The 27,980-nt window shown below is 40.7% G+C and overlaps 1 protein-coding gene across 2 annotated transcripts in view; it reads left to right on the top strand.

Annotated features, from left to right (window-relative positions):
• The window catches only part of adamts10 (ADAM metallopeptidase with thrombospondin type 1 motif, 10), a 42,434-nt gene continuing 14,454 nt past the window's right edge, over positions 1-27,980 (top strand). The window contains exons 1-16 of one of the 2 annotated variants that reach the window (XM_030083426.1): positions 1-44; positions 7,182-7,507; positions 12,797-12,936; positions 13,063-13,272; positions 15,373-15,541; positions 16,151-16,353; positions 17,315-17,398; positions 19,199-19,344; positions 20,435-20,478; positions 21,053-21,158; positions 22,370-22,516; positions 22,643-22,784; positions 23,671-23,778; positions 24,154-24,299; positions 25,871-25,934; positions 26,040-26,142. In XM_030083426.1, the coding sequence (XP_029939286.1) occupies positions 7,405-7,507; positions 12,797-12,936; positions 13,063-13,272; positions 15,373-15,541; positions 16,151-16,353; positions 17,315-17,398; positions 19,199-19,344; positions 20,435-20,478; positions 21,053-21,158; positions 22,370-22,516; positions 22,643-22,784; positions 23,671-23,778; positions 24,154-24,299; positions 25,871-25,934; positions 26,040-26,142 (1,915 nt within the window). In that variant the 5' untranslated portion in view covers positions 1-44; positions 7,182-7,404. Of the gene's footprint in view, positions 45-7,181; positions 7,508-12,796; positions 12,937-13,062; positions 13,273-15,372; positions 15,542-16,150; positions 16,354-17,314; positions 17,399-19,198; positions 19,345-20,434; positions 20,479-21,052; positions 21,159-22,369; positions 22,517-22,642; positions 22,785-23,670; positions 23,779-24,153; positions 24,300-25,870; positions 25,935-26,039; positions 26,143-27,980 lie in introns of those variants that run through there. The other variant, XM_030083427.1, reaches the window with a different exon arrangement.

Below are 27,980 nucleotides of genomic sequence, written 5' to 3'. Positions count from 1 at the left end.
AGGACAGATTCACAGAGGAAACTTCTGCACAGGGACACGGAGAGGTAGGTCTGCGCTCTCTGCGTTTTGCATGCAAAGCTGTGGAGGAAAACGGTCCTGACGCTGTCCTGAAAGAAGGCTGCTCCCTGCCATGCCCTGTCCTTCCTCCAGATATAATACTACAGAGCCAGAAACTCGCTCTCTGGAAGTTTTTCAGGTCATCACTGGGGAGTCATAAGTTCAGGACACACACTTTTGTGAATGTTATGTTGTATTGTGTATTGTATTGGCATTATTTACATTTTACCGGTCCTCTCTTGAGTTATGTCTTTCTCTCTGCGTGTGTTTCTGTTTCCCTCTCGTGTGTGTGTGTGTGTGTGTGTGTGTGTGTGTGTGTGTGTGTGTGTGTGTGTGTGTGTGTGTGTGTGTGTGTGTGTGTGTGTGTGTGTGTGTGTGTGTGTGTGTGTGTGTGTGTGTGTGAAGGGATGATGTGGCTGTCAGCAGACATCAGGTACATTCAGTGAAAGGTGCCATTGTGGCCAGCTGGGGGAGCAACTTGCACCTACTCCCTGCTGAAAAAGACAATCAGCAAAAACGTTTCTAAGAAGATTATTGCTCTCTAGAGCAATTATCTATGAAACGATTAAGACTACTCATTGTGTTTTTCTAGGGGATGATAAGGCACAAGAAAATTCAGATGGTCAGCTATTAGGTGCACAACATGCAGACACAAGTTTGCCAAACCGTGGCCCTTCATTTAACAGCAGGAAAGATGCAGTAGTGTCTCCCTTTATTGTTAAAGGTCTGATCATGATGTAGCATCAGACTGTTTGAACCTATGTTTTTAGTACACAAGTTACTTAACACAGCACTCAGTGACTCAGATAACGGAATCAATTTTTTCATTTGGATGCTGCTGTTATATGATTTTATAGCTCTCTGACGTGATAAGGGTGCGCCAGTCCAACTTGCTGATTTTAGTGCCCAAAATCTGATTATTTTGTAATGACTAGTTGTCATACCGTCATAACTTCACACATGTAAGGATTTTGCTCTGGATATATTGTTGTGTGCAGCTGCTGCTCAGTGCGTCTTTCCCTTGCTTGGCAGTTCAATCCCCTTTCTCTCCCTGCCATGTGTCAGCTTTGGTATGATAAACCCCAGTTTGTCCCTTATGGTGGGTCAGCCCCTCACATAGCAGTTGCATTTTCTCTGTGTGTGCATGATTGTGTGAGTCAGTTCAATGTGGCGGATCATGTAAAATGGCATTGAGACTGCTGAAGCTTTAAAGTGCACTTTACGAGTCACAGTCCAATTAGGAGTGAAGGGGTTCACATCATGCGTGCTACGTCTGCTACAAATCAGTATATAATCAGTATGTTTTCTTAGGTCACGTCATTGAACCACGTATATTAAAACCGTCTTTTACTCCAGAGCAATGTTTTGCGGTCCATATGGTTTTGAATGGATTAAAGTGATTATTTATGAAGCTTACAGCTGAATCAATATCTTTGATAAAAGACTGCACAGCTCAGATTGTATACCTCTTCTGTTGTCTCATGTAATAGTGAGCAGGATAAGTATTTTTGCTCTTGTGTTTGGAGTAATAGAGGTGATTCAAAAATGTACAATAAATTGAGTATGATAAAAAGCAAAAGATAAAACCTTACACTAGCAAATACACTATGTTTCCAGTGCTGCTTTTGGCTGACTCACTTCATGTCGAGTCAGCTCTCTCTTTCACTAAATATTGTTTCAGACTCGAGAGGCACATTTTGAGAGTCAGGGGAGCACATCCGAGGTTCTCTAGCCTGTTTATGTTCCCACTTTTCATCTGCACACTGTTTATTTGGGAAAATTGAGAAAGGAATGCCTGCCTCCTTCTCTTTCTGTCTTTGCAGCAGACATAGAGTATAGTCTGTGATATGTCCCCCATCTTTTCACTCACCTTGTTCCTGGTGTCCCATAGAGATTTATATGAATCAGAACTTTATTTTTCCAGTGAAGGAGAAATTGCTGCTGAGGCAGTGTGATGCAGCGTCTGACTTGCGACATTGGTCTTAAAAGCCATTTGATCCCACGACCCAATGGTATTATTAGAACAGAGAAGCTGCGCTACCAGTTTAATGGAAAGATAAATTGAACCTCATTCATGAGCTATTCCCTGATCAAAGTAGAGACGTGTGTGTGTGTGTGTGTGTGTGTGTGTGTGTGTGTGTGTGTGTGTGTGTGTGTGTGTGTGTGTGTGTGTGTGTGTGTGTGTGTGTGTGTGTGTGTGTGTGTGTGTGTGTGTGTGTGTGTGTGTGTGTGTGTGTGTGTGTGTGTGTGTGTGTGTGTGTGTGTGTGTGTGTGTGTGTGTGTGTGTGTGTGTGTGTGTGTGTGTGTGTGTGTGTGTGTGTGTGTGTGTGTGTGTGACGGAGAAGGAGAGAGGGGAAGTGCCAGACTTGAAGCTTAGCCGAGAGACACTTAGCATCTGTGCACACCACACAGACTTTACTTTGAGCTGGTCATATGGCTTTGATTAGTGTGCTCGTTTTCAGATAGCTCCACTCTCCCTGGCAACAGTTAAAGACAAGGACAGCATAGTTAGCTTCAGCATTTAAAAGAAAAAAAAAATACAATACACCCCTTACACCACATGCAAAGACCACTCATGAATGACAAGATAAAAAAAAAAATGACGTGTCAAAAACCTCCTTGGTTCACTGGTTTGATTGCATTTGGCCCACCCCTCACCTCCCACCTAATTATCCGGAGTGGTTCAACTTTTCTTTCACTTGTTAACAACGACCCCTTTCTTCTCCCCTCTTTTCTTCTCTCTTTCGTAAACTGTGATAGCATTGGAAGCTGTGTGGCCGGTCCATAGCCCAGACCTCGCTTTCCCTCTCGGCTGTGATTGCATTTATACGCTCGATATTCACAGCTTATCCAAGCAAAACAGAGCAGAGTCTGTGTATGTGCTCACTTTGGCTTGCTGACAAACATACGTTTTTTATTTTGCAAAAGTGATACAGCCCAGAGGGGAAAGTTTTGCATAACAGGCCATGGAAGATATAGAGCGCCGTCACCTCTGTCAGACAGCTCCCTCTTAATTTAGCTGTAGTTCTATGCGGTTTCTAATGCGGTAATAATTTAAACAGAAATGCTGTGCAAGGCACTAATACACATGTTGTGAGGTTTTTTTTTTTTTTTTTTTTTTTTTTGAGGGGGGGAAAGCTGTCCACAAATCTTTTTAAGCAGCTTCACTTAAAAAGCACCAAGGGACCGCACTGGGGGGGGGGGGGAGTCGGAGCTCTCCCCCTTCCTTGGTTTAAATAAACAAAGGGAGAGCTAGTGGTAATGAAAAGCACTTGATATCAAGCTGCAAGTTTTATAACCCCACAATAAATTGAGAGTGGGAGCACAAGTAATGAAAATGGAGGGGAGTTTGGCTTGTGCAGGAAATGACTGGGAAAAAGCCGGAGGGAGGGGAAGAGAGAAAGACTTTTAGTTGTTCCACATATGATGACAAGCTGCAACAGTACTAAGACCCCTTAGTGCTTTTAAAGCAAACTCTCTTTTTACTGTACCTGCTCATTGCTGTCTGAAATGAAGCAAGAGGCACGTCAGAGCTCTTTTTGACTCATTCCTCCATACTCAGTTCAGAGTATTAAAGCTGAAGTATGGCTCTCCCAGCTGGCTGGAATGGCTTCAGGAGGCAACTTGTTTCCCCTGCTCTCGTCACCAAAAGGTTTCCCATCTGCCTCCGATTACCTTTGCCTGCACTTGGTTAGCTGCCAGCCATCTGGGCCAGTGTGGCGTCTCCGCTGGCTCTTCTCTTCCCAGACGGCTCTGGTTGAGGGGGTGGAGGGCAGGGAGGGATAGAAGGAGGGGAAGCTGGGACGTGAGTGAACTGGGTGGGCAGGCTTTATTGGAGGATAGCAAGGGTTGGATTTTAGCTGACATTGCAATCTGTAGCCAGGAAACTCAAGTCAAAGTGAAGGGCACCCATGAAAATGTGACTTCTGATCCTGGCTCTGGTCTGTTTTTGTAATGGGTACTGTGGGTCTGAGGAAGTCATTTTCCATTGTTATTATAAAGCAGACTCGCTCTGTGTTGCTCTGTTAAGCAAAAAAAAAAAAAAAGCACACAATTAAAAGGAAGTAGGGGTTTATATAATGTACACTGCAACCAAATACCTGGTTTGGAAAATGAACAGTAATTTACATCCATTTGCCAACTACCTCAGAAGCTTTTTTCCTGACTTTATAGTTTGACCCTCAAAGTTAATATACAGTAACGTTTTCATCCATTGGCCGAGTTAAAACTGTAAAGCTTTATGCAGAGGACACACAACATCTTGTCTTGATTTGATGTTTCCTGACAGCTTTTCCTTCACAATAAAACTTCAGTCTATGTTAGTTGGGGCTCCAGACTACAAGTCAAAGAAATGTGGAGGTGCAGCCTGTTCAGACATGAGGAAGTAATTGTCCACAGTGATGCAACTATAGAAAAGTCCTTTCTAAAGTACTACATGTCCAGACATTGAATTTAAATGGATTGAGTTCCCAGCATTACTAATTAGATTTTATTGCTTGTTTGTGAAACCTTAGACAACTGGATGTTGCTCATTTCCTCAAAATAAAGATATACAATATAATACTTAAGTATATTTTTTTCTCAAAGTTTTACCAGAAATACATTTATGGGTCAAAGTCACCAACAGACTGCAACACACGCACTTTCACTGACCACCAGATGTACAAACTAAATGTGTGTTCTCCCAAAGAAAATGGTGAAAAAAGTGACATGCATTAAAAAAATGAACATTTTCAACTTTGTATCCTGTATTAACTACAAGCACAGTCATCTCACAGGTCAGACTGGACCCTCTGGTGTTTGGCCCAATGGACCATATGTTTGACAGAGCTGACCACAATGACAGAAACCACATCAGAGGCTTTGGAGTGGCCGTGGTTGTCTGCAGATTGCGTTTTTCTGCATTCGATGGGTGAAATCACCATTTCCTCTGTAAAGTGCTTTTGGGTGATCTGCATGATCGGTCAATATGCGCAGCTCCGTTTTTTTGCACAGTTGAGTTGTAGATTGCGTCCATCAGCCAAAAGCACTTTTCATCTGTTTTGTCCATTGCTATGTTGTGTTTGTCTGCAAACTTGAGATGTGAATGAAGAGCGTACAGTGAGGGGCGGGGCCACGGAGCGGCTCGCTCAGAGGGGCCGAGGCTGCACACAGACGAGAAACAGGAAACAAAGCAACTCTTAAAACTAATTCTTAAGGCAAAAGCTATATTGACACAAAAAGTGTTGTTCACAACATTTCGCACTCATTTAAAACATTTTTACATATCCCTGGGTGATATTGTGTTATCTGTGTGGTGAAGTACCGTCACAGTAACAATACATGATATCGATATAGATCACGATATAAAACAAATCAATATTTCTGTTCTTTTTAAATAAACCCTGTTACTCTTAAGTGAGATTTGCAGATATCAGAAGGTTAATTTTTATGTAAATATTCCAAGTTAATATAACACTATACAACTGTTCCAGATGGAAAAAAACAAAAATAAACAGTGTTTTTCATCCTTTCCCCTGGATACTCCCACACCATGTGAGGTTAATTGGTGAACCTAAATTGCCCGCTTGGTGGGTGTGTGTGTGTTTGTGTGTGTGTCCTGTGATGGACTGGTGGCCTTTCCAGGGTGTACCCTGCACTCGCCCACAGGAATTAGCTCCAGCAGTCTGGGACCCTGCACGAGATTAATTGGTATAGAAGATGAATGGATTGATGACAAATTAAAAAGGCTAACATTTGTTTTTAAACAGTGAACAATGTGACTTGTCTTTGGGTCAACAAAATGATACCAAACTGATAGATCTAAGTAATGATGCAGAGCAGCGATGGAGAATGTTGGTGAGTGTCCAGTGTCCTTTCAAACAAATATTGAAAATTAACTTTTTTTTTTTTTTATCTTTAATTTTTTTTTCTTGAACAATTATTGTTAATCAGAAATCTGATGAGAGAATAGTGATATTATATTCTTCATTTCCCTAGCCTTCATTTAGCCTGTACCTGGTACTGGATTGTATGTAACAGAGTAAGTGTATTCCATGACGGATGTGTTATTTTAAATGGAACAATGGCAGCGGCTCCTAGTACTTACTTTTTACTGTGAATTGGACAAGTGAAATGCAGAGAAGTAGTTTCCTCAAGGGGATCTTGTTCAATTCGCAGTTCTTTTGTGATGTAGTGAGTTGATTGAAGTTGATATTTTTCATTGCATTTTTTGTGGAGATAGGTCAACAAATTCATCACTGTCAGGTTGTTGTATGTTTTTATGGCAGCTGATATCAAAAAATGTACTTATGGTTGCTAAAATAGGTTTATTCATTTTGAAAGAAGGTAAATACACATTGGTTTTGCCAAGGCACAGGCACAACTTTGCCTTTCAGAATAAGTTTGGAGAAAACTTTTGAAGGCATCCGCATTATCGTGATATTAGTGCTTCTAATGGTGTCAAACACCCTCAGCGTCAGTCAATGTATGATTATTACAACAGTGTTTGTCTCAAAGCTAACCAAGTTTCTTACCGACACTCACACCACCAGCCTCCTGCTCAGGACTTTGGCCAATTAGTAAACTGCACAGTCTGGCTGCCCGCCAGAAAGTCACTCAGCCAAAGCACCAGAGTCAGCCAGCGTAGCGGTGATGGCATCCTGCTGCTCCTCTCAAATTGGCTCATTTTATCCACAGACCTTCTGACATAATACCCACTTCAAGCCCTGTTTGGGCATTAAGCACTGCTTTTTACAAGATCAATGGCTTGCTTTGTGTTTGAACTCTTTCCGGTGGGCAGGCAGCTTAAAGTGTGGGTCCTCAGGGGCCCCAGGTTGAGACCTGCTGTTGTCTCTGGTCATCAGAGTGAAAGACAGGGTGCTTGCCCCTCTTCTAAAGCCAAGATTGATTATCTGAAGGAACAAAGCAGCATTGGGCGGTCCTTGAATATGAACTGGGTAGATTTGTCTTGTTAGACTGGGAACTGCATGGGTCAATGGGATCTCATGCTCTTGCTCCGTCTGTGTTTTACTATGTCTCTCTTGTTCCTCCCTCCTCTTTCAGCCTAAATCTGTCTCTCCCCTCCCTTTCACTCCCTTTCCTGGGCTTACCCATGTGGTTACTGAACAGTTTCTTCTCCACAGGGCGAAGGGGACAAGCGTGCCCTCAGGGTTGCCGCCAAGCCCCTGGAGAAGTTGGTCCTGGTGCTGCCGACTCTCAGACGACACAGCAGTCATGGCCCGACGGAGCGCTGAGCTGTCCCACTGCTGAGCGACGGGGCATCCCAGAGGGCAGGAGACATGTTGGGACAGAGGCCTGGTGACCATTGCACTGAAGTCTGTTACTATAGCAACTACTGTAGTAACCATGGAAATGCTATGGAGGACTGGTCTGGCCTGTGCTGTCATTGTGGCGATGGTTGCCACAGAGGTCGCTGGAGGTCGCAGAGAGGATTTCACGCAATCACAAGGTGAGATCAGCTTTTCGTGATTCTCAAGTGATTTTCTGCCTTTTAATCTAAGCTAAGAAAATGAGCATTAGTATAGTTGAACATACTTTGTTACACTGAGGCCAACCTCACAGACACAAGAAAAAGGCAAAAAAGAAATCTAATTATTCAGATCAAACAGTCGAATAACCTTACGCATTTTTTAAGACTCAGAAGTATTTTTTTGATATTGATTAATATTTATGGCATCATGTATAAACTGGCTTTTTTTTTTCATTCTGCATAAAGTTTTGCTGTCTGTAATATCTTCCATATAGTTTCTTAACCAAGATAGACTTTCACTATTTGACCAGAAGAATCACATTAGTCAAGAAGTTTCCTATTTATATGTTGTCAGTAACTTTAAAGTGAGAAACAGTCATTTTATTTCCAAGAAGTCAGCTGTATACCTCTTCTGAAATTGCAGTAATGCTTGTAGAATACAGCATTTATGTTCTCCTCCTAACAAAAACATAGATGTCAGACTTTAATTCACATCACATAAAGCACACCTGAATTCAGGACCTTTATAAACTTGAAAAAATTGAAGTGTGTCACTGTGCCGCTTTAAAGAGAATTGAACCGTTGGTTAAATGAAACACACAAATAATTACAGACCATGTCTTTTACATGGTAGGAAACATTCGTGTAGATTGATGTATGTCATTCTGACTTTCAACTGGGTTACTTTAATTGTGTCCAGGCTTAGAGAGAATGGTTGCTTTAATGTATTTTATGATTGAAAATCATGGCAGAATCTATTTCTCATTAAAACGTCTCACTAAGGGGCAAGTTTTCACATTCAAAATTCAAAATATGTCAGTTTTGAAAACAAATATTGTATATCAGGTAATAACAATCTTAAACACACTTTTGTATTAGCTGGATTTTATTTTTAGATAAAATGTCATGCACACAACTGAAATGGGAAAAAGTTGCCAGAGCTGTCCTGGCCACGGCTCGCTCCAGGCCTACAGGTGTCGACTGTCTGAACTTCAGCTCCGCTCCTACAAATCACGTTGCTATGGTGCCGCCACGCGCCCGCCTCCTTCACCATTCACCACACTGTCTCTTTTATTCACACTGAGGCTCGAACAACTGAAACCCTTCTGAAGACATAAATTACATGAGTGTCCATGTCTCATCATTTCCTAAACTTAACCCCTGACCCTTCATTGCCATCTGTCTCTCATTGTCTTCTGTACTGCTTCCTTTACGTAATCCACCAGTCAAACTCTGGCGAGCCTTCTTCCCGTTTTCCTTCTTTTCCTTGGATATAAGCAGGTCTGTAAAACTCAGTTGTTGTTTTTTTATTACTCCAGATAAACAGACTTTAAGTATTTCTCTAACATTTTGTGCCTTCCAACTTACAGTTTCACTTCACTGTTGTCATCTTATTTCAGTTAGTGTGTGTTTTCAAAACAGCAAAACAGCATTGAGCCAGATCTTGTTGTGTAGAGTTTGCATGTTAGTGCCTGATTTTTTTCTCTGTGTCCTCCTATTTCCTTTCCTTTGGGTGATATGAACACTATCTTGGACTAAACAGAAAATGGCTGGCCAGTAAAGACTGAAGACAAAGCTAAACAAGGAAAGAAAGAATATTTAGTGAATAGAGACACAACCACAAATGAATGATGATAAATATGGATGGTATTTAACAGCTTAGACTTTTTAAGAACATAATCAAAATATGTCTTACATAGTTGAGTGCTCATCAGACATTTATTGCACAAATTCGCCTTTCTCAGCTGTGCTGAAGGGTCACTTTAAATGAAAGTTTTCATTGTTGGTGTTTATCAAAAAACATATGGTAACAAAAACATAAGCTTGGAAGACTTTGGGATTAGATCTGATTCAGTAACAAGAGCAAAAGTGCAGTCAGCCGCCGATGCTGGATGATAAGACCTGGCTCACAGCACGCACTCCACTTCAGCTAGAAGGTGTTGCATGGGTTTGAGGTCAGGGCTCAAGTTAAATCGTTCCACACAAAAGCAAGAGCTTTCATAGGTGTAACATTTTTTGTGCTAGCAAAGTAAATCAAAGCTTTCATCTTTCTTTCTTTCTTTCTTTCTTTTTTTAATTCCAGTGTTATCTTAATGCAGTAAGATTACTTGAAATTTGAAATGAGAGTCTCTTCCTCACAGCTACTGCACAAACCTTCGGTCAGATTCCACTTGTCTATTCAGGTACACTACTAATGTTCGCTGTGTTATGATAATGCAGAAAAATAAGATCATGAGTAAGATAAAGGTGGCTGCTTTACGTCTTTTGGCCCATGACATTTTTAAAATTGCAACCTGGCAAGTTAAGTAAATACATAAATAATAGATACAAAGACCAGCGCCAGTGCTAATGCAGTTCACCTGTTTGTGTTTTTCACTAGCCTTTAAACGCCGCTCAGAGTCAACAGATGCTTCGTTAAGAGATGAAACATCGATGGAGTTGGCAATTGTTGTTTTTTATGTTTGTGAGCTTTCTTTAAACATGTGACAGTTTCTCTTGTGATTATTCTCTAAAGGCAAAATCTCCATCACCTGAATTACTCCCAAACCTTTTTTTTTTTTTGACTAATTACTCCTCTTCTGGTAGTATTTGATTCAGGAGAGGCAGGTCTGCTTGGCCTGCCATGCTGTGAAAGGTGTGTCTGACATGGAGGGAGGGGCGCTTTTCCAACCAGAGTACTTCCTTCAACTATTTTCATTTGGCGATAACAGAACCAGGGGTGTATTTATCAGCACAGACTGTTGTGTATGTAACTGTGCTGGTCAGGGAGTTTTCTGCTGTTAAAATTAGAAACCATGTTTCCACTGTCAGCTTGAGCGTTGTTTGTAATGTTGACTTAACATTTTGCAAATCTTCAATTCATTGTTAAGGTTTTTCAAAATATTAGGTACTGTTATGTATGAGTGCGCCCCCAGTTTACCACCATTAAAAAGAATCGAATAAGACTCAAGCTAAATTACAAATGCTGTAGCACTGTAGGACTGGTGTGTTTGTGTTCAGCCATGTTTCTGTGAAGCAACAAATATGACAGTTGTTTGCCGGCAGAAATGTTTTTTTCCACGTGCTCTACCAATTTTGACCAGAAGCAACAGTTACAAGCCATTTCTTATGTGTTTCATCAAAGATTTTTAACAAGGTGGCCTCAAGAAGCTGAGGAGCAATATTTTTTTTTAATGTTACTGAGACCAAATTTTATTTGTGAAAGAATGGAGGAAATTGTTGTTATTATGCTAAACCATGCATGAAACTGCATTGTGTTCTGTTCAGCTAATTATCTCCAAATGTGATTAACAAGCTCACACACATGCTGTTTTTAGATGGTTTAGTTGTGAAAGCACATTTTTTTTTTATAACATCTCACATCTGGTGAGTGTCTGTAACTGTTAAGGAAGAATATAATCTGCCAGTGGTGACCAAGCTTGATGACACCTTTTAATGTTTATTACTTTCTGCTAAAGAGCATCGATAAACATAATATTAATCAATAAATCAATCAAGTCACAGTCTTTATCCACTAAAAGCTTCCTGTGCTTTAATCCTCGTGTGGTGGGAAAACGCTTTTGGTGGGAACAAAAGCAAGAAGTTGGAAGTCCTGTGGAGAAAAAAACCTAAGTGGGTTTTTAAAAACTCTTCTGCTCAAACCTTTATTGCATAGTAATTTGTTTAGTGTTTTTCATTACAGCCTTTTCTGTGTGAGGTCTCATTTTTTTCCTTCCATAGAGATGAATTAGATCTACTTTATTGACACCCTCCTTTCAGTCTCCCTGCAGAGGTTTATCCTGTGCTTCAAAGGTAATTTTAGGACCACCTGCTGGATCAGTTGCTGTGGTTTTGTTGTAGAAAACAGCTCAATGTGTGATAGTTTGCGCTTAAGTAAATTAGACTGTTAGAGGTTGTGGTGTTTCTTTAATGTAGTGCAGATGATCCTCAAGGCTTTTCGTGGTCTTCCTAAGTTTTACATTCTTAGCACTGATGGGTAAGAAATTCTCATTCTTCATTTTTGGCACTTATTTGTCTTTTGAGAAGGCATTGTGTTATTAAATGCTTTCTCAGTATATGAGGGCTAGATAAGACTTTTTGTTTACCTTTTAGCATCGTGCTAGTCATTGTGAAAAGATCCTCATAAAATGGGGACCAAGTTAGTCCAATCATGCAACAGGTGGGCGAAAGTTCAGAGGCATGTTAATCTTAAGTGAAAAGTAGAACTCAAGCAAGCTGAGATTGGTGAAACAAGACGAGCTAATAAGTTTGTCAAAATCAAACTAAGAAAAACTGACAAGACAATGTAGATAAGATGACTGGATGACAGTCGATGAAGGGACAGGACAGGTGTGGTGAATAGGAAGTATTGTCAGAAATGGCAGATTAAAAAAGCAGTATTGACTGTCCAGAAAGTAACAGAGGTGAGAACAGGTCAAAATAGCTTCTTTGGTTCGAATTTCTTTTAGTATTGCCCCTTTTTTCCAGTTTGTAACCACAGTTATTAGGTTGTTTGAGTTCGGTTCCAATTTTTTGACAGTTTCCCCCATTACTTCCAGTAAAAACTTCATTGGCCTTCCCACCTTTAACGTTTACTGGAAATGGGGTTTGCCAATAACAAAAAGAAAAAAAAAATACAATGCAGACAACTATGACTTATAAGTATTGTACATTGTTCTCACGCTTGACTTTCCCTTGTTGAGAACAGACTAGAAAACCACCAGTGTTTGTAAATGCACTTGCTGTTTGTTCAAGCCGCCGCTGCTCTCTGCTGCTTACACATCTTTGTCCGTTCGGAGTTTTGCAAATCTGTATCAGGAAACTGTGATCTCTGGATATTTACTTTGTGTGGGAGGGGGCTACTTCTCCACCGACCAAGACCAAAGGTTCGATTAAAAACTGGACTCATTTGCCGGTGACCTTTCTCTGTTGGTTAGCTGACGTTGGCTGTTTGGAGCTTTGCATGTTTGAACAATAAATCTCTACTAGGCCTTGGCCGACACTTGGACAGACAGGAAGTGTATAGTTTCAAGGTATCCATAGCAACATCCCATCTGTGGCCTCACAAAGGAAGGGGGTACTTGAAGTGGAGTGGCCTTGTCAGCAATTCATTTAAAGTCTTGATAATAAAGAGAGTTTTGTTTTCGGTCTGTCAATAATAACAGCTTTAGCTTTTTTTTTTTTTTTTAAATGACGCAATTCCCAAGCCAGTCAGACCCAGCTGAATGCTGACTTTATTTAGCTCAACTCCAATGATCATTTGATACCTTCTTGTTTCTTCCTCCTCAGCTGCTTTTCTGTCCAGTCTCGGCCAGTATGAAATCGCCATTCCAGTTCGTCTCGGGCCCAATGGCGAAATACTGGACAAACATAAGACTCAACACAACCAAAGAAGAAGACGCAGCAGTGATGACAGCCTGCCCGACTCTGTAACATACATTTTAAAATTATTTTTTGTTCAGTCAAAAAAAAACTAGAAAAAGTTGCATCATGCGCATTTTTCTCTGTGTGTATGTGTGTGTGTGTGTGTGTGTGCGCGCGTGTGTCTGTCTCAGCTCTTCTACCAGCTGTCCACATCACAAAACAACTTCTTGCTGAATCTGACGCTTCAGGGAGGTCTGCTGTCCCAACAGTTCAGAGTGGAGTACTGGAAGAAGGGTCGATTGGCCTGGAGTCACCCTTACTCTCCTCACTGTCACTATGTGGGACACCTCCAAGACCAGCCGCACTCCAGCAAAGTGGCCCTGAGCAACTGTAACGGCCTGGTAAGAACGAAGCCCCCGGCTTAATCCACAGCTAATGCACTATGTGAGATCAGCTGCAGCAGTGCTGGCTCAGCAAATCAGGGATCAGAAATGTTTGAATCCAACATCAAAGCATCAAATTCTTTCTAATCTTGAATCCTGAAGCTGGCCTTCATTTTCAAACTGACCAGTGTTTTTTTTTTTTGTCTGGTTCTTTTCATCCTTCTCTCAAACAATGGGTACATTCCTGACGGTAACACAGTTTTTATTTGCTCAAGATTTATTTGGAAGCTTAAAGGGTCGAATAAAGGATGTGAAGTAATGAGACTTTTATGTATTGTAAAGTAGATTCAACAGGCTATTTAGTTTAGGAAACTTTTTTCATTTTCACACTGTCAGAAATTATTGATCTTAATTTTTTTTTTCTACATAATTTCAATAGCAATTATATATTACAACAAAATGCTAAGTTAGTATTCATAAAAGTCAACAAAAAAGCTAAATATGCTGTGTTATGTTTACTAAAAAAACAAAGCACTTGTGGGATTGGTAGAAAAGATTATTATATCCATTATAATGTATTCAGTTTGTCCTATTGACCTTAAATGGCCTTGGCTGGCGTTAACCATAACTTCAATCCTTTTTTTGTCTTCAGTGCAGCTTCTATTCACCTTTTTTTTTTTTTTTTTTTGTACATGTATGATATCAAGTGCTGTTAAATTTCTTTGGAAAAATACTGGTTGAAGTGTAATCAACTTCATTAAAGCCTCTCTATATATCGCAGGCATCAATTTCATTTAACTCATAAAATCATCTTGGAACACCAAAACAGAGAAGTGCCATTTGTTGTTGATGGCTCTGACCACTGGTTTGACTTGTTTTTCTGAATGCTGGTGCATCGTTTTGCTTGCTGAAGACACTGCGCTCCATAGAGGAGCACCTTGATTCTCTGCATCCTCTCACTACAAACACCAGGATTAGATGTGTTCACGAAGCGTTAATAAGCTGCACACGTAATTACTGTTGGTCAGACCAGCATGAGCACATTCACCAGTGAGTGGGCTGGATGACCAGAGGAGCATCACTAACTTTATTATGGGATTAAAGGCACTTTGAAAGCCGCCGCAGTGAGTCGAGGGTAGACACTCACTCTGACATGGGCCAACACATCTGAGCAGAATCAAAGGGAGTGTTGGTGTATCTCACTCTCTCATTTCTCTCGCTTCCATTCACTCTTTCATGCTTTTGTGTGTGTGTGCGTGTGTGCGTGTGTGTGTGTGTTAGTTCTGTGGGGTCCTGATGCTCAGCTGGCCCCTCAGAGGACACTGTGAGGGGGGCAGAGCGTATGAAATAAATGATATATAAAATAAAGTGTGGATGCAGAAAGATGATTAAGTTATGAATTATTTCACTGAATTATGAATGAATTATTTCACCTGCTGCTACGCGGCAGAGCTTGATTTTCATTTCTGTTTATGATTTAAAATTCTTTGTGCCGTTCTGTCATTATTGCATTATTGTAAAACTTCTTATTGTAGATGAAGGTGAAAATGTGATACATTGCATGTTTGTATTGAGTTTTTTTCTAAGTTTTCATGAATGTATATTGGATATGTGTTTTCTCATACATTGTTTTCTGTTTTTTCTGGTATCTTTATTTTTTTTTTCACCAGGGTTTTCTATAATCCTACTGTGCAATATTGTTTATGAATATCTTTCTAAATTTTTCATGTCACCTTGACTTGAATTATGTGTTCGCTTTATACTCTAGAATAAAGCAGAGCAATGGCAGAAATATTAGCTCATGTGACTGAAGAACCTTTCGCATTTTATTTTAAAGTTTAAACAGCAGTGCAAATTCTAAACGTTGATATGTTAGTAAGTTTTTAAGCCATGTGCATGGAAGCTGTAGATATATATTGCATGTGTTTAACTTCAAATTGAGTTCCTGCCCTCTCTTAATGGTAATAATTATTTTCGTAAAATCTTCTTTTATAATGCCTAATAGAGAAAAACAACATTTCATCAGAAGTAAGGCTTTGGGCAGATTCTACACTGTGGCATTTACAATGTGTGTCATAATGGCAATCATCCCTATTCTTCAAATTTGTCTCTCTGCAGCAGGGGGTAATTGTTGCCGGGGGAGAGGAGTACCTCATAGAGCCCCTTGTCTCACCAGATAACCAAACCAGGACAGAGAGGGAGGAGAGAGCAGAGGGGCGCCCCCATGTGGTTTATAAACGGTCATCGCTCCGATATCAGTACAAGGGCCAATCCTGCGGAGTCATTGGTGAGAAAACAGAAAGATGCTGTGGTCTCTTCAGAGGCAGCTGTAGTGTTTACACCAAAGGAGTAAAGCATCCAAGACTGATGTGCACATTCCCCGGCAGCAGAAGACTGTGGTCCTGCTAGTTGTCACTGGTTATGAGCGAGTCCATGATACCATTGGGCTGGAGCGTCAAACTGCAGTCGATCGTGCATGTTTTAGACGTCTCTGCTTCAGCACACCTAAATCTAATGTGAATGTTGCAATCAAGCTTATGAAAAAAACCCAATAGCAAGCCACTCATTGCAGTCTGGTGTGTTGTGAGTTCGAGAGATCTAGAACATGCAAGCCATAGAGCCTCGAGGGCCCATTTATTTAATAAAACAAAAATGAATTAAAAATGCCATGATATAATATATGTAATTTTCATTTTATTTCTGCACCACAGTCATTGTGAATCTACAGTTGTCCATCTGTTGTCAAATTACAGCAAATTAACTTTTTTAATTGAGCAATTCATGCAATTGCGTAATTTATTTTCAATGCATAGAATTGCTAAACTGCTGCTGTCTTTTGCTTTGTAGTTGTCTTGCAATATGTTTTGAACACATGAGTGCATGTGATCCACTTCAGATGAAAAGCCAATGAAAGGTGCAATGTGGTGGCAGCGCACTCTGAAGACCCCCCCGCATCACGTCGGCCGGGGCCAGCTGCCCCTGAAGCGCTCGGTCAGCCGGGAGCGCTACGTGGAGACGCTGGTGGTGGCTGACAAGATGATGGTGGGTTACCATGGCCGCAGGGACATCGAGCAGTACATCCTGGCCCTGATGAATATTGTAAGTTTCACAACACAAAACATAGGAACATGTTAAGATGCTTCTTTTTCCAATGCGTCTTCCAGAATAGGAACAGTTCAAAGTGTCACCATTGAATTACTAGTGAACTCTGAAGTCTCTCTGTTTTTCTTTTGTGTAGTTTAGCTTTTTTTTTTTTTAGGCTTTGAAATCCATCAGCCAGTCATGGTTTAGTAAGACAGCAGAACAGCTAAAATAAGTTAAGTCCTTATTACACTGTGAAAAAAATATCAAGTTGAATGGAAATTAAGCATATCAACTTTCAGTGATTTTAAATAAAGGGTCTGATTTATTCTCTATAAATCCTCATACGTTTTGCCATCGAGCTGAGATTGTACAGTATTGTATTGTCATTGTCTGTACACTAAGAATCTTTTTACCTCATTTTGTCACTTTAAACTCACTGACAGCTTAGGAATGTGTATAATGAAGGGGTTTCCACCACACGTAGTAGGTTGCATCTAGACTGTTACAAAACCAGAGAAACTAATGGAGCCTTTTCAGTACTGAATTACAAAATAAACCATGTTACACCAGACAGCAGTAATAAAAACTGTCTCAGTGCAGCTTTGGTACTTCAGTGGTTTCAACTCTGGTTTTGTCTGTTCTGTTGCTACTCTTATTCTAGTAGTTGCTGTACTCGGAGGCTAATCTGTCTTGTTGTGTGGTTGGTTGCGCCTTAAGCGAGTCCTGATAGCAACATGAACATCAGTCCAGCAAAAAGCCTTTTTTTTTTTTTTTTTTTTTTACAGTGGGTGTGTGCTGTAATGATCGGACTTTCTTAGGTTTTCTCAATTTTCAAACGTTTTCTTCCTGTCATCATATATTTAAGTAAATGATGGATTGCTTGAGTTTATATTTTCGTAGTTGTCTTATCTGTATTCCTATGCACTCTAAAAAGCATTTTTTAAGACTGGTCTTTTCTTGTTTCCCTGGAGGTCAGGTTGCCAAACTGTTCCAGGATTCTAGCCTGGGGAATGCAGTCAACATAGTGGTGACGCGGCTTATCCTGCTCATGGAGGACCAGGTGAATTAACTATGTCATTCATTGTAAAAGTTCTACAACTCTCAACTCTCCTCTCCTATTTCCATGTCTTGGCATGCTTGGGCTTATTACCTTTCTGTCCAACTTCCATCAAAGTTGTCCCTGAATAGCATATATGAACTCCCTATTTGTGTCAAATTATTGGCTTAAGCGTGTTTTCCTCCACCACTCCCAGTCGGCTCTGAATGTGTAAGTGGGTCTTGTGAAGGGCCACTGTAATAACAGAAATTAGAGGATGTGAGGAAGCAAAGGAGAGATGATTGAGGAAAGGTGGAAAGCTGCAGGAATGAGGGGACTTTTGTACCTGTCAAACAGAGCTGCTTTGTGACTGTCCTACTTGTTGCTGTGCTGAACAGTGAACCTCTCTGACCAGCGCCATGACGCACGTACAGGTTGCAGTAAATCTCAAATTGAGATTTGGATTCAGATGTATAACACAGCAGAATAAAACTGTTTTGCAAGAATCATCAGATCAGACCAGATTCAATATTGATCCGATCCGGTTCATAAATGACTGACTTTATAGCTTGAACTGGTAATGTGGCGCAGTGAATTACGAGTTTTTGCCATGTTTCTCTTCAGGCAGAAAGCACATCTCTATGGATAACCATGACAGTACAGACATCTGTGGTACCCAGCACAAGATTTCTAATGATGTGCCATAAGACTATAATTTAGGGTTTAGTGCGATTGCAAAATATTAGTGGCTGCATGAGCACATGCTGAACTATAAAAGTCAAACTTGGATATTGCACCTGTTTTACTTGTGCTGAAAGGTGACGTCACAGCTGGGCAAGTTTGAATCCACACAGCTCTGTCTGCTCGTGTTGCAGACTCTTGTCATATATGATGTGAGGGATTGATCGAAGGTCAGAAAAAACACAGAGTCAGAATCCACACCTGACCACAGGGCAGCAGTTCAGATCATAAAAAGTGCACGACTTTACCAGCAGTGCCGAGGAGATGAGTGAACCATCTGACTGCATAGTAAATGACCTTATTAGCCTGCCATTAACAGCATGTGGTGAGACGCGAGGCCAACTTCTTCATAATGTCAACCTTTCTGTGCTCTGACAGATGAATTATGCTGAATTAAAGGGGTATTACAGTATGGCTTTGAGGTTTCCTGTGGAGCTGTCCTATTAGGGAACATTTATGATTCATACTGCCTCAAAATTAGTTCTATAATTTACTGCTCGGATGTGTGCTTTATCTGAAATGGTAAAAGATAAATGTTAGGATCATTAGCGGTGAGCATTATTAGTGTTGTTATTCTTACTCCGTGGACCGCTGAGGCTGAGGTCGAGGCAGAATTGAGAGCAGTCTTCCGTGAGTGTTACTGTTACTGGTTTCCACATCTGAAAAAGGCAAGCTGTCCCTGGAAAGGAAAATGAGGCTCGCAGTGGGCCCAGAAATGAGGGACTGTGGGATGAGACAATTGCTAGTTATGTCACCACATGCATTCCTGGGTTACGAGTTCTTGCCAGCTGTGGTCAGCAGAGCAGTCCCTGCTCGCTCTCTTCTCTCTGTGCCCTCAATACTGTGGAGGTGCACAGATGCAAAGATATCACAGGATGGAAAGAGTAACCCAAATCACTGAAAGACAGGAAGTCTAAGTCCATGTTATCATAGCATTGTTGGATTTTCATGTGTTTGTTTGTTTAGGAATAGATTCATATTATTGAACTAAGCGTTTGTTTAAATGCATGCCGTGCTTGACAAAAGCTAACGTTGTTTTCCAAAAACTTTGTTTGAGCCCATATTTTCATTCTTATCTTTCAGCCAAATCTAGAGATTAATCACCATGCCGGAAAGTCTCTAGACAGTTTCTGTAAGTGGCAGAAAACCATCCAGCATCGGAGCAGCTACGGGAATGCCATACCAGACAACGGCATCGCTCACCATGACACTGCTGTGCTTATAACCAGGTCAGAAATGCAAAAAATGATAAACTACCTTGCAGGAATCAGTATATGAGACTGTAATGCTGTTGTTGACCTTTCATCAGATATAGTTGAGTTTTGTATTTTCTGTCAAAACAAAACTCCTACTGCAACCTCTTGTGAATAACAGCATGTTTAGTCTGCCTTCCTGTTCACCAAAGGGTTAATAGTGCTTCCTCCAAGCTGAATCGTTACATTCCCAGCCCCTCTCCTCATAGCTTGTCATTAAGCCAAGTCCAGTAGAGTATCTGCATCTTGTCGTGTCTGCGGCGACAATAGCTGGGGCCTCACAATACAGCTTAGCACCTGGGGAGAAAATGCAAAAAAATGTGCAGAGAGACTGATGGATTTCCAAGTTTTGAGGCAAGCTGCTCAGAGGGACACTGTGACAGAAAGAAAGAGAGAGAGCAGAAATCCAAGCAAAGGTGCATTGCATCTGCCAGCGGTGCTCTCTTTCTCTGTTTTCTCTTCTGCTCTCCAACTGTACTGGCTATAAGCGCCGGAGGGAAACAGAAACAACAGTGCTGGATGCATATTAAACAGATAAAACACTGATCCTATTGACTGAGGAATTTGCAACAGAACAATACAATCATGGTTTGGTCAGAGTCATCTGAAAGCAATGAGGGCAGAGCTTCCACAAATACTTTCCTATTCTTTCTAACGCAATGCGCTTTAAGCTCCTGCTGCAGTTAGTTAGAGAAGCTGAACAAACAGGCTGAATGTCAATGTGAAAACCACTTCCTAAATGTGGTGTTGTGATGGCTTTGTGAGAGAACCCTTTGGTTTTATGACAGTCTTTATCAAGCAGAAGATGGACATGGTCCAGACAGACGACACCACTGTGACCATCTGTGGTTTCCGGCTATTGTTCCTTTAAAACGATATCCACATGTTATCACTACTGTCTGTCCATAAAATATGTTTGTGTGTCTGTCACTGTGAATATGCTGCATGTCTGGGTCGAGCACATTTGTATGTATACAGCCATTACCGTCTTTCATTATACCAATGTCGTCTTTACTTTTTGCTGTCAGTTATAAACAGTCTTTTTTGTTTTCTTTTCTACCTGCAGGTACGATATCTGCATTCAAAAAAACAAGCCCTGTGAAACCTTAGGTAATATTCATTCACATACACTTAAATTGCGGCTTGCCTACAGTGTCTTTTTTGATTAAAAGTTTTCTCTCGGACCTGAAGACCTAAAACTTGAGTTTACCTCTCATTCTTGACATTTAAAAAAGAGGTTCTTTTAATTAGACTAATAGGCAGATTTACAAGGAGCGGTATTGTAAAGTTTCTCATGAGAATGAAATTCCTGCAAAACTTTACGAAAATAGAAAAAAACTTCTTGAATGGTTTCATGATGACCACAAATTTCTCAACAACACTTTTACTGTTAAACAGAATGTTTTCTGCTTTAATGATGTTATCTAAATGTATACAAATAAGAAGAATGTTATGGAAACATTTGATATTTATCGATTGGAATCCATATTGTGCATGCTGCGGTTTATTTATTGACATTTTTTTACAAGCACTTTGCTTTCATAGTAATCAAGAGAGAACATGGTGCTGCCTTTCTCTGGTCAAACACTGTTGATTCAGATTCAGTCCAGGTGTTTTCTACTGCTTGAAAGGGTTTTACGTTCACATCCTCTATTTTGTGTGTGGGTGTGTGGCTGTGTGGCAGGTTTGGCTCCAGTTGGAGGGATGTGTGAGCCTGAGAGAAGCTGCAGCATCAATGAGGACATCGGTCTGGGAACAGCTTTCACCATCGCCCATGAGATGGGACATACGTGAGTGGCACGCTCACTGAATTATTTTTTTATTTCTCTGGACATTTTAATCATCCCAAGGGAGTTACCCCTAAAAAACAATGGGTGTATGTACTGTAGGTGTATGTGCAGCAGTATGAATTTCATATTCTGAAGCAGCCTGTCCAGTGCTGGTCCTTGAGGACCGCCGCCCTGCATGTTTGAGATGTTTTCCTGCTCCAACACATGTGATTGTAATGAATAATAAGGATTTCTGCAGGCTTTCTTCAGAGCAAGTTTATAGACAATTGATAAATACCTTTTGATAATAGTGTCCAATCAAACAATTTCAACAAGTCAGTAAGAAAATAATACAAAATGAATCAGATTGGAGTAGTTCTCCTGCCTCTTGGTAGCTTTTTCAATCATGTGATTTATTTTTTATTTATTTATTTATTTTTTTGTAATTTTAGCAATTCTGTACTTTGACCACTTAATGAGCTTGATGTGGTCACATACTCGGATCATTCATATTCTTATAACCGGTAAATGGTGAATTTAATATTAAATTGACTTTGTGATTGAATGACTGCAATCGGTGTTACGAAACAGTTGTTTTCTGTCTGGCAGCTTTATACATTTAAGTTTTAGTTATGCTTGTAGATAATATTTAGAGAAAATATTGGTTGGCTTAAGCAACAGGTGCTCAGGTCTGTTTACAGTTTACTGCAGGTTTACTGTGTCTGTGCGGTGTTCACAGCGCCATCAGACTCCAGTCTGGACTGCACCAGCGTTTCTTTGCGATGTGCTTGGTAAAAACACTTGGTCCACATCTTTGGTTTACAGCAAGGAGCTGAAGGCAGCATCCCCATTTCCAGGATAGGGTTCCACTGATGCAGCAGTTGTACTAGAGTTAGTTTCACGTGTACTGAACAGGATATGCATGCCCATGACCTGAAGATTAAATAAATAAATAAATAAATAAAAAGTATAAAACAAGCTATTTTTTTCCACTGTTGATACATACCTTCTGGGTTTTTGCGTGAGGCTGAGGAAGCAGAATGTTAATAGGTGAAAGGTGAACACTTGTGACAGCTGTGGACTGTTATCTTTCATACGCCTGTTTTTCAGATCACTCTCAGTTATCCACAGTGATCTTTTTTCCACTGTCCCCATTGCCGCTGCAGGGATTATGACCCGTCTGCATGGTCTCAAAGTGTATTATCATGTCACTATATTATCATGTGCTTTAGGTTTGGGATGAACCATGACGGTATGGGGAACGCCTGTGGGCCTCGCAGTCAGGAGACCGCCAAGCTGATGGCTGACCACATCACCATGAAGACAAACCCGTTCATCTGGTCCACATGTAGTCGAGATTACATCACCAGCTTCCTGGAGTGAGTCAATCTATACGAGAAATCTGCAACACCACACATAAATTGGTGATTAAAAGTTGGAGGTATGAAAATGGTACTGAACGTTGCGGTGTGTGTGTGTGTGTGTGTGTCTGTGACTTTCTGTAGCTCTGGTATGGGCTCCTGTCTGAACAACATTCCACCGAAGCAGGAGTTTGTGTATCCCACCACGGCGCCGGGTCAGGCCTACGACGCAGATGAACAGTGCCGTTTCCAGTATGGTGTCAGATCTCGCCAGTGTAAATATGCTGTGAGTACATTGTCGGCATATATATTTAGTATTTACGTATTTTATTCATAGAACTCCACATGAGGAAAAGAACAAGTAAGCATAGATTTTCCTTCATCTAATCATTTTCAGTCCTAAGCATCCGCGCCTAACCTTAGTGAGATTTTTTTTTAAATTTTTAAAAATGAATCAGAAGTGTATATATGGATGTATAGTAAACCGTTTAATGTTTCAGAAACATCATTGTACACTATACTGCATATTGTTTTTGGAAATAGGAAAGTGCAGGTTGCTGGCAGTTGATTATTTCCGACTCTGTCTTGAATTCATACATTTAGAGTATTTTTAATTTTAAAACATTAGTTTTGTTCATTGATACAACTTTCTTAAAGATGTCCCCTGAGTAATATTTTTACGTTGGTCTGTCTGTTGACCTGCACGGCCTGGATCTTTTCCGTGCATCAAATATTCCTTTGCTTTATTTCACTGGTTGTCTGTTTCTCCTTTGCTGTCAGTTCAGATGTCTCCGGGCTGACGTGATCTTGCACCTTACTCTGGATTTATGTTTCTCTGGCTCACTTACCTTTAAGTCTGTGACGTGAATCAACTTGCAAGTGTCTTCACTGTAGAGCTTCCGCTTTATTGCGTGGTCAAGTTTTACAAGACTGACTTTAGAGGGAACGGACATCTGGAACAGTGAACTGCTTTATAGACACATTACTATCAATACTATTTGGTCAGAGCATATGTATACAATAAAACCTAACCCCATGTGTTAAGGACATTGCTGTTGAGGAAAGAGCAGGACTGCCTTTCTGTTGTCGAGTCTCCACGGTGATTATAAGCATAAAAACACTGAAGACCTTTCTCGTCTGTGTCTCTCTTTTGCACATTCAAACGCTCACAGGAGGTCTGCAGTGAACTGTGGTGCATGAGCAAAAGCAACCGCTGCATCACCAGCAGCATTCCTGCTGCGGAGGGAACCATCTGTCAGACCAACACCATAGAAAAAGGGGTAATCAACCAAAATATTATACTTTTTAACCAAGTGGTGGACATTTTCCAAGTATTGTTAATGTAGGTCATATGGAACAAGTTCTCCTGAATGTGTTATGTTACGAAAGAAAAATCTAATTATCTTTGTGTATTTTTGTGCAGGTTTTTATTTTGTTTTGTTTTGGTAACATAATTTCATATAAGAATTGGTCTTTCCTCAAAGCAATTATTGTAAAAAAATAAATATATAAAAGTAGTGCTCTGGAGTTTTGAAGATTCTGGTTTGATTTGTATTCTGATATTTCCTGACAACAGCTGTTGTTTTCGTTGCATGTTTATGTTTATGAGTGTGACTCACTGCCTAATCACCGTGATGTGTGTGTTTCTGTGGCAGTGGTGCTACAAGAGGGTGTGTGTGGCATATGGTACTCGTCCAGAGGGCATAGATGGAGGCTGGGGTCTGTGGACACCCTGGGAGGAGTGCAGCAGGACATGTGGAGGTGGAGTGTCCTCTTCTGTCAGACACTGTGACAGCCCCAGGTGCAGACTTTACCTGTGTTCAACATGAAATGCAACACAAGTCGTTCTCTTCAGATGTACAGAATGACTGAAGAAGAGCACACACACACACACCCATAAAAAAATGTAATACAATAGGCTAAATGAAATAGTGACTTGTTCATTAATTATCTTTGTGGGAATAGATAAAGAATTTCTTAGTAAATACTTTCATTAAGCACTAAAAAAAGTAAAAATACTTCATTTATTAAGGGAAGTATTTTGTTAAATGTCAAAGCAGTGCTCCTGGTCAGTCATTTTCCACACTTGTGCATCATTGACTATGGAAATATGGTATTCAGTGTTTTGCCAAAAGGCATGTTGAAGCATGGCCAGGTGGCAATTAATGAACCATCAGTGAGCCAATCAGATGCGTCGTGATTTTCTGTATGTTGACCGTCTGTCTGTAAATACCAAAGACATTGCTGCATAAACATCTTGAGAGAGTTTTTTGTATTTGGCCATTGCGTTTTTTTCTCATTCCACAATGAGCAACCTAATATCGAGTGTCAAAGGTCAAGGTCACCTTCGCCCCGTGTGCCTCATTTTCATGAATGCAATCTTAAGAAAGCCATACTTTTATTATAATAGTCTTCACTGCATGAATGATCCTGCAGAAAGTTCTTCGATCAATTTTATTTTTAATACCATCACAAGCTGATCATTTTGTTACTTGTGTGAAGTTTGTATTTATCTGATTGACTGTTTGTTTACACTCTCAACAGCCAGTACACCATGTAGTGGTTTTTGTATAATATCAAGCTGTGCAAAATATCTCCAGATTTCATGACATATCTCATATTCATGACATGTGCGCGTCAGGAAAGACACTCCCAGTTCAGCAGAGTTTCGAAACAAATAAGACAAACAAGAGGCCTTGGTGGCTGTTGAAAATGCTTTTGTTAAAAATGTGTTTATAATGAGCAGTAAATTATCATATTTATCCTTACTGGTTGTAGCTTACTGTTGTCGGTTAAAGATTAGTCAGAAGTTATCAACATTAAATGCTCATTGTTTTTCGCTGCTGCTTAAAAACTGTAAAATCTCTCTCTCTCTCTCTCTCTCCCTCTCTCTCTCTCTCTCCCTGTCTCTCTCTCTCGTTCTCGTGTAAACTGTGCTGAAGACATCAGTCATGCAATTTAAATGCAGGATCTTCACACAGACAGTGGTGGAATCTGAATCATTACGAAATGCCAGCCTTTTTGATTTGCAGTCACCAGATGGTTCATCTTGAATTGATTAAACTGAGAAAGGATTGACCCAGTTCTGAGGCCAACAGTGTTCTGCTGCATCATTTGAGCATCACTTTTTGTTCCAGTCTGTTTGAATTTGTTAAACGTTTAGCAGAAACAATCGACTAGCTTTATTTTCAGTTCACGTATAAAGAGCAGCGGGGTTGTTTGACTTAGCTGCGCAAAAAAAGTAATGAAAATAAGTTTTACTGTGAGATGAAAGCTAACGAAACAATGATCAGAGGCCAGTGTTGTGACTGATGTAATAGAAGTCGCAAATTTATATGTGACTGACCCACTTCTCCATGTTTCTCCTTGTAGACCAACTATTGGCGGGAAGTATTGTCTGGGAGAGAGAAAGCGTTTCAGGTCCTGCAATATTGATGTGAGTATTTCTGCTGCATGTCATCGTCAACTGATCAGCCCATAATAATGTGAGTCAACATTTCATGTGATGAAGTGCTTGTGTGTTTGTTGATGTCTGTTGCAGGAATGTCCAGCAGGCTCTCGGGATTTCCGTGAGATTCAGTGTGCTGACTTTGATAGTGTTCCTTTCCGGGGAAAATTTTACACCTGGAAACCTTACAGAGGAGGTGAGTCAGTCGCCAGGCTTTGTCTTGTGTGGCTGCATGCATCGATTTAGTGTGAGTTTTGTTGTGCGCTTCTTCTACAGTTATTGTTGAGCCTTATATAATCTAAAGAAGAGTTTGGGTTTTTTTTTTTTTTTTTAAGTGATGGGGTTAAAAATAGAAGCGTTATCTGCAAGACTACTGCTTTGAGTTTGCTGTGCGGTGAATGCCAGCTGAACGTAATGAGGTAGTAAAAGCCAGATGTCAGCAGATAAATAAATACTGAAGTACAAATACATTGAAACTCTACTTAAGTCTGCAATAAATCTCAATAAAAAAAAAGTACTAAACGTCTCTCCCTCTGTCTCTCGCAGAGGGTACAATTATTAGAAGCCTTGACCTCAGATAGGTAAAATGTCCAGATATTTGAAAATTGCTAAAAGCAATCGCTTATTTGTACTTATCACTTTTCTTCACTGGAATTATGTAAAAAAAAAAAAAAAGTAGAAGAAATGAGAATAAATGTAGATTTGCATTAAACATGAGCCTGGAGCTGATGACAGCACGGGATCAAAAGTTTTGTGAAAAGAGATTTGTGCGTGTGTGCGTGTCTTTGTGCGTGCACGTATGTTTGTAGCAAGAATGCATGTGGAGAAAGAGACAGAGAAAGAGAGAGACAGGGAGCAGTGAGGAAATCAAAGCTGCAGACTCTATCTTGTCTGGCCTACAGATGCTAAGTGTAGAGAGTCGTCATGAATCCCACAATGCATTGCAAGAATTCTTCACTAGTCAAAGCGGGATGCAAAAGATAAATTGTTTCGGTGACGTAACTGCCTTTAATCTGGCCTTCCAAACACATAATGGCTAACAGAGACAGTTGTCTGTCCAATTGCAACTTCAGGCAACAAGTGCTGCTTTCATCAACTCAGCTGATTTTCACAATAGAAATCCCTTGCAGCTGTTGAAATAGGATGAGTGCCACAGTCTCTGCCCCGAGTTAAGGACAGATCACACTGCCCGACCCCTCCACTGTCCTCTGTCACCCCCTCATTTCTTCTTTCAGTCTCGGTGCAGACAGCTTTCATTTCTTCTTGTTTTTTTTTTCTTTATCCCCTCACTGTAAATCTCTTTCCAGCTCTCTTTCTCTCTCTCTCTCTTTTTTTTTTTTTTTTTTTTTTAGCTCAACATGATGCAATCTCTCCTTCTCATTTCTGTTTGCGACACAGAAAACAGTCGGCCTTTCTGCCGCAGCCCGGGCAGCCAACAACAGTTCATTAAGAGCGGGTCTCTCGTCTGAGGGGCTCCACATCACCGTTTTCAGTCCAACGGCCCTTACAATCAGTCTCCACACTTTACACAGCGCACCTCCTGCCGCAGCTGCTCTGCCAAAGCTAAGCACCATGGGAATAGTAGTTTTCCACCTATTTGATTGTCTGCAGACTTTGCCAGTGCCCCCCCCCCCTCTCCACGGTACACACTGTACCTGTCCCGGCACTGCCAGCACAAACACACACAGCTTGAGCTGATGTCAACAGCCACTCAAGCCGCGAAGCTGTTGGCACACTGCACACATGGATGAAGGATACGTACCACTTGGCAGGAGACATCTTTCAGCAATGTTGTGTGTGTCTGCCACTGTCTGCTCACATTTAGGTATGCTGGATTATTTATGCTCATTTTTGGCCCAAGTGCTTTAACCTTCTGACATCAGTGGACCTACTAAATAATGGTGAACATACATCCGTAAGTCACACAAGGCCGGAGCCCGTCTCTGCTGCCTACATGTGAAACACTAAAGAATAAATTCAGCACTGAGTGAATTTAGGTGCCATGGATTAGTGTCCATATTGGCACTGGTTGGC

The sequence above is a fragment of the Salarias fasciatus genome, chromosome 23 (assembly GCF_902148845.1).
Source record: "Salarias fasciatus chromosome 23, fSalaFa1.1, whole genome shotgun sequence".
Lineage (NCBI taxonomy): Eukaryota > Metazoa > Chordata > Actinopteri > Blenniiformes > Blenniidae > Salarias > Salarias fasciatus.
This window is presented reverse-complemented; position numbering and strand designations above follow the sequence as displayed.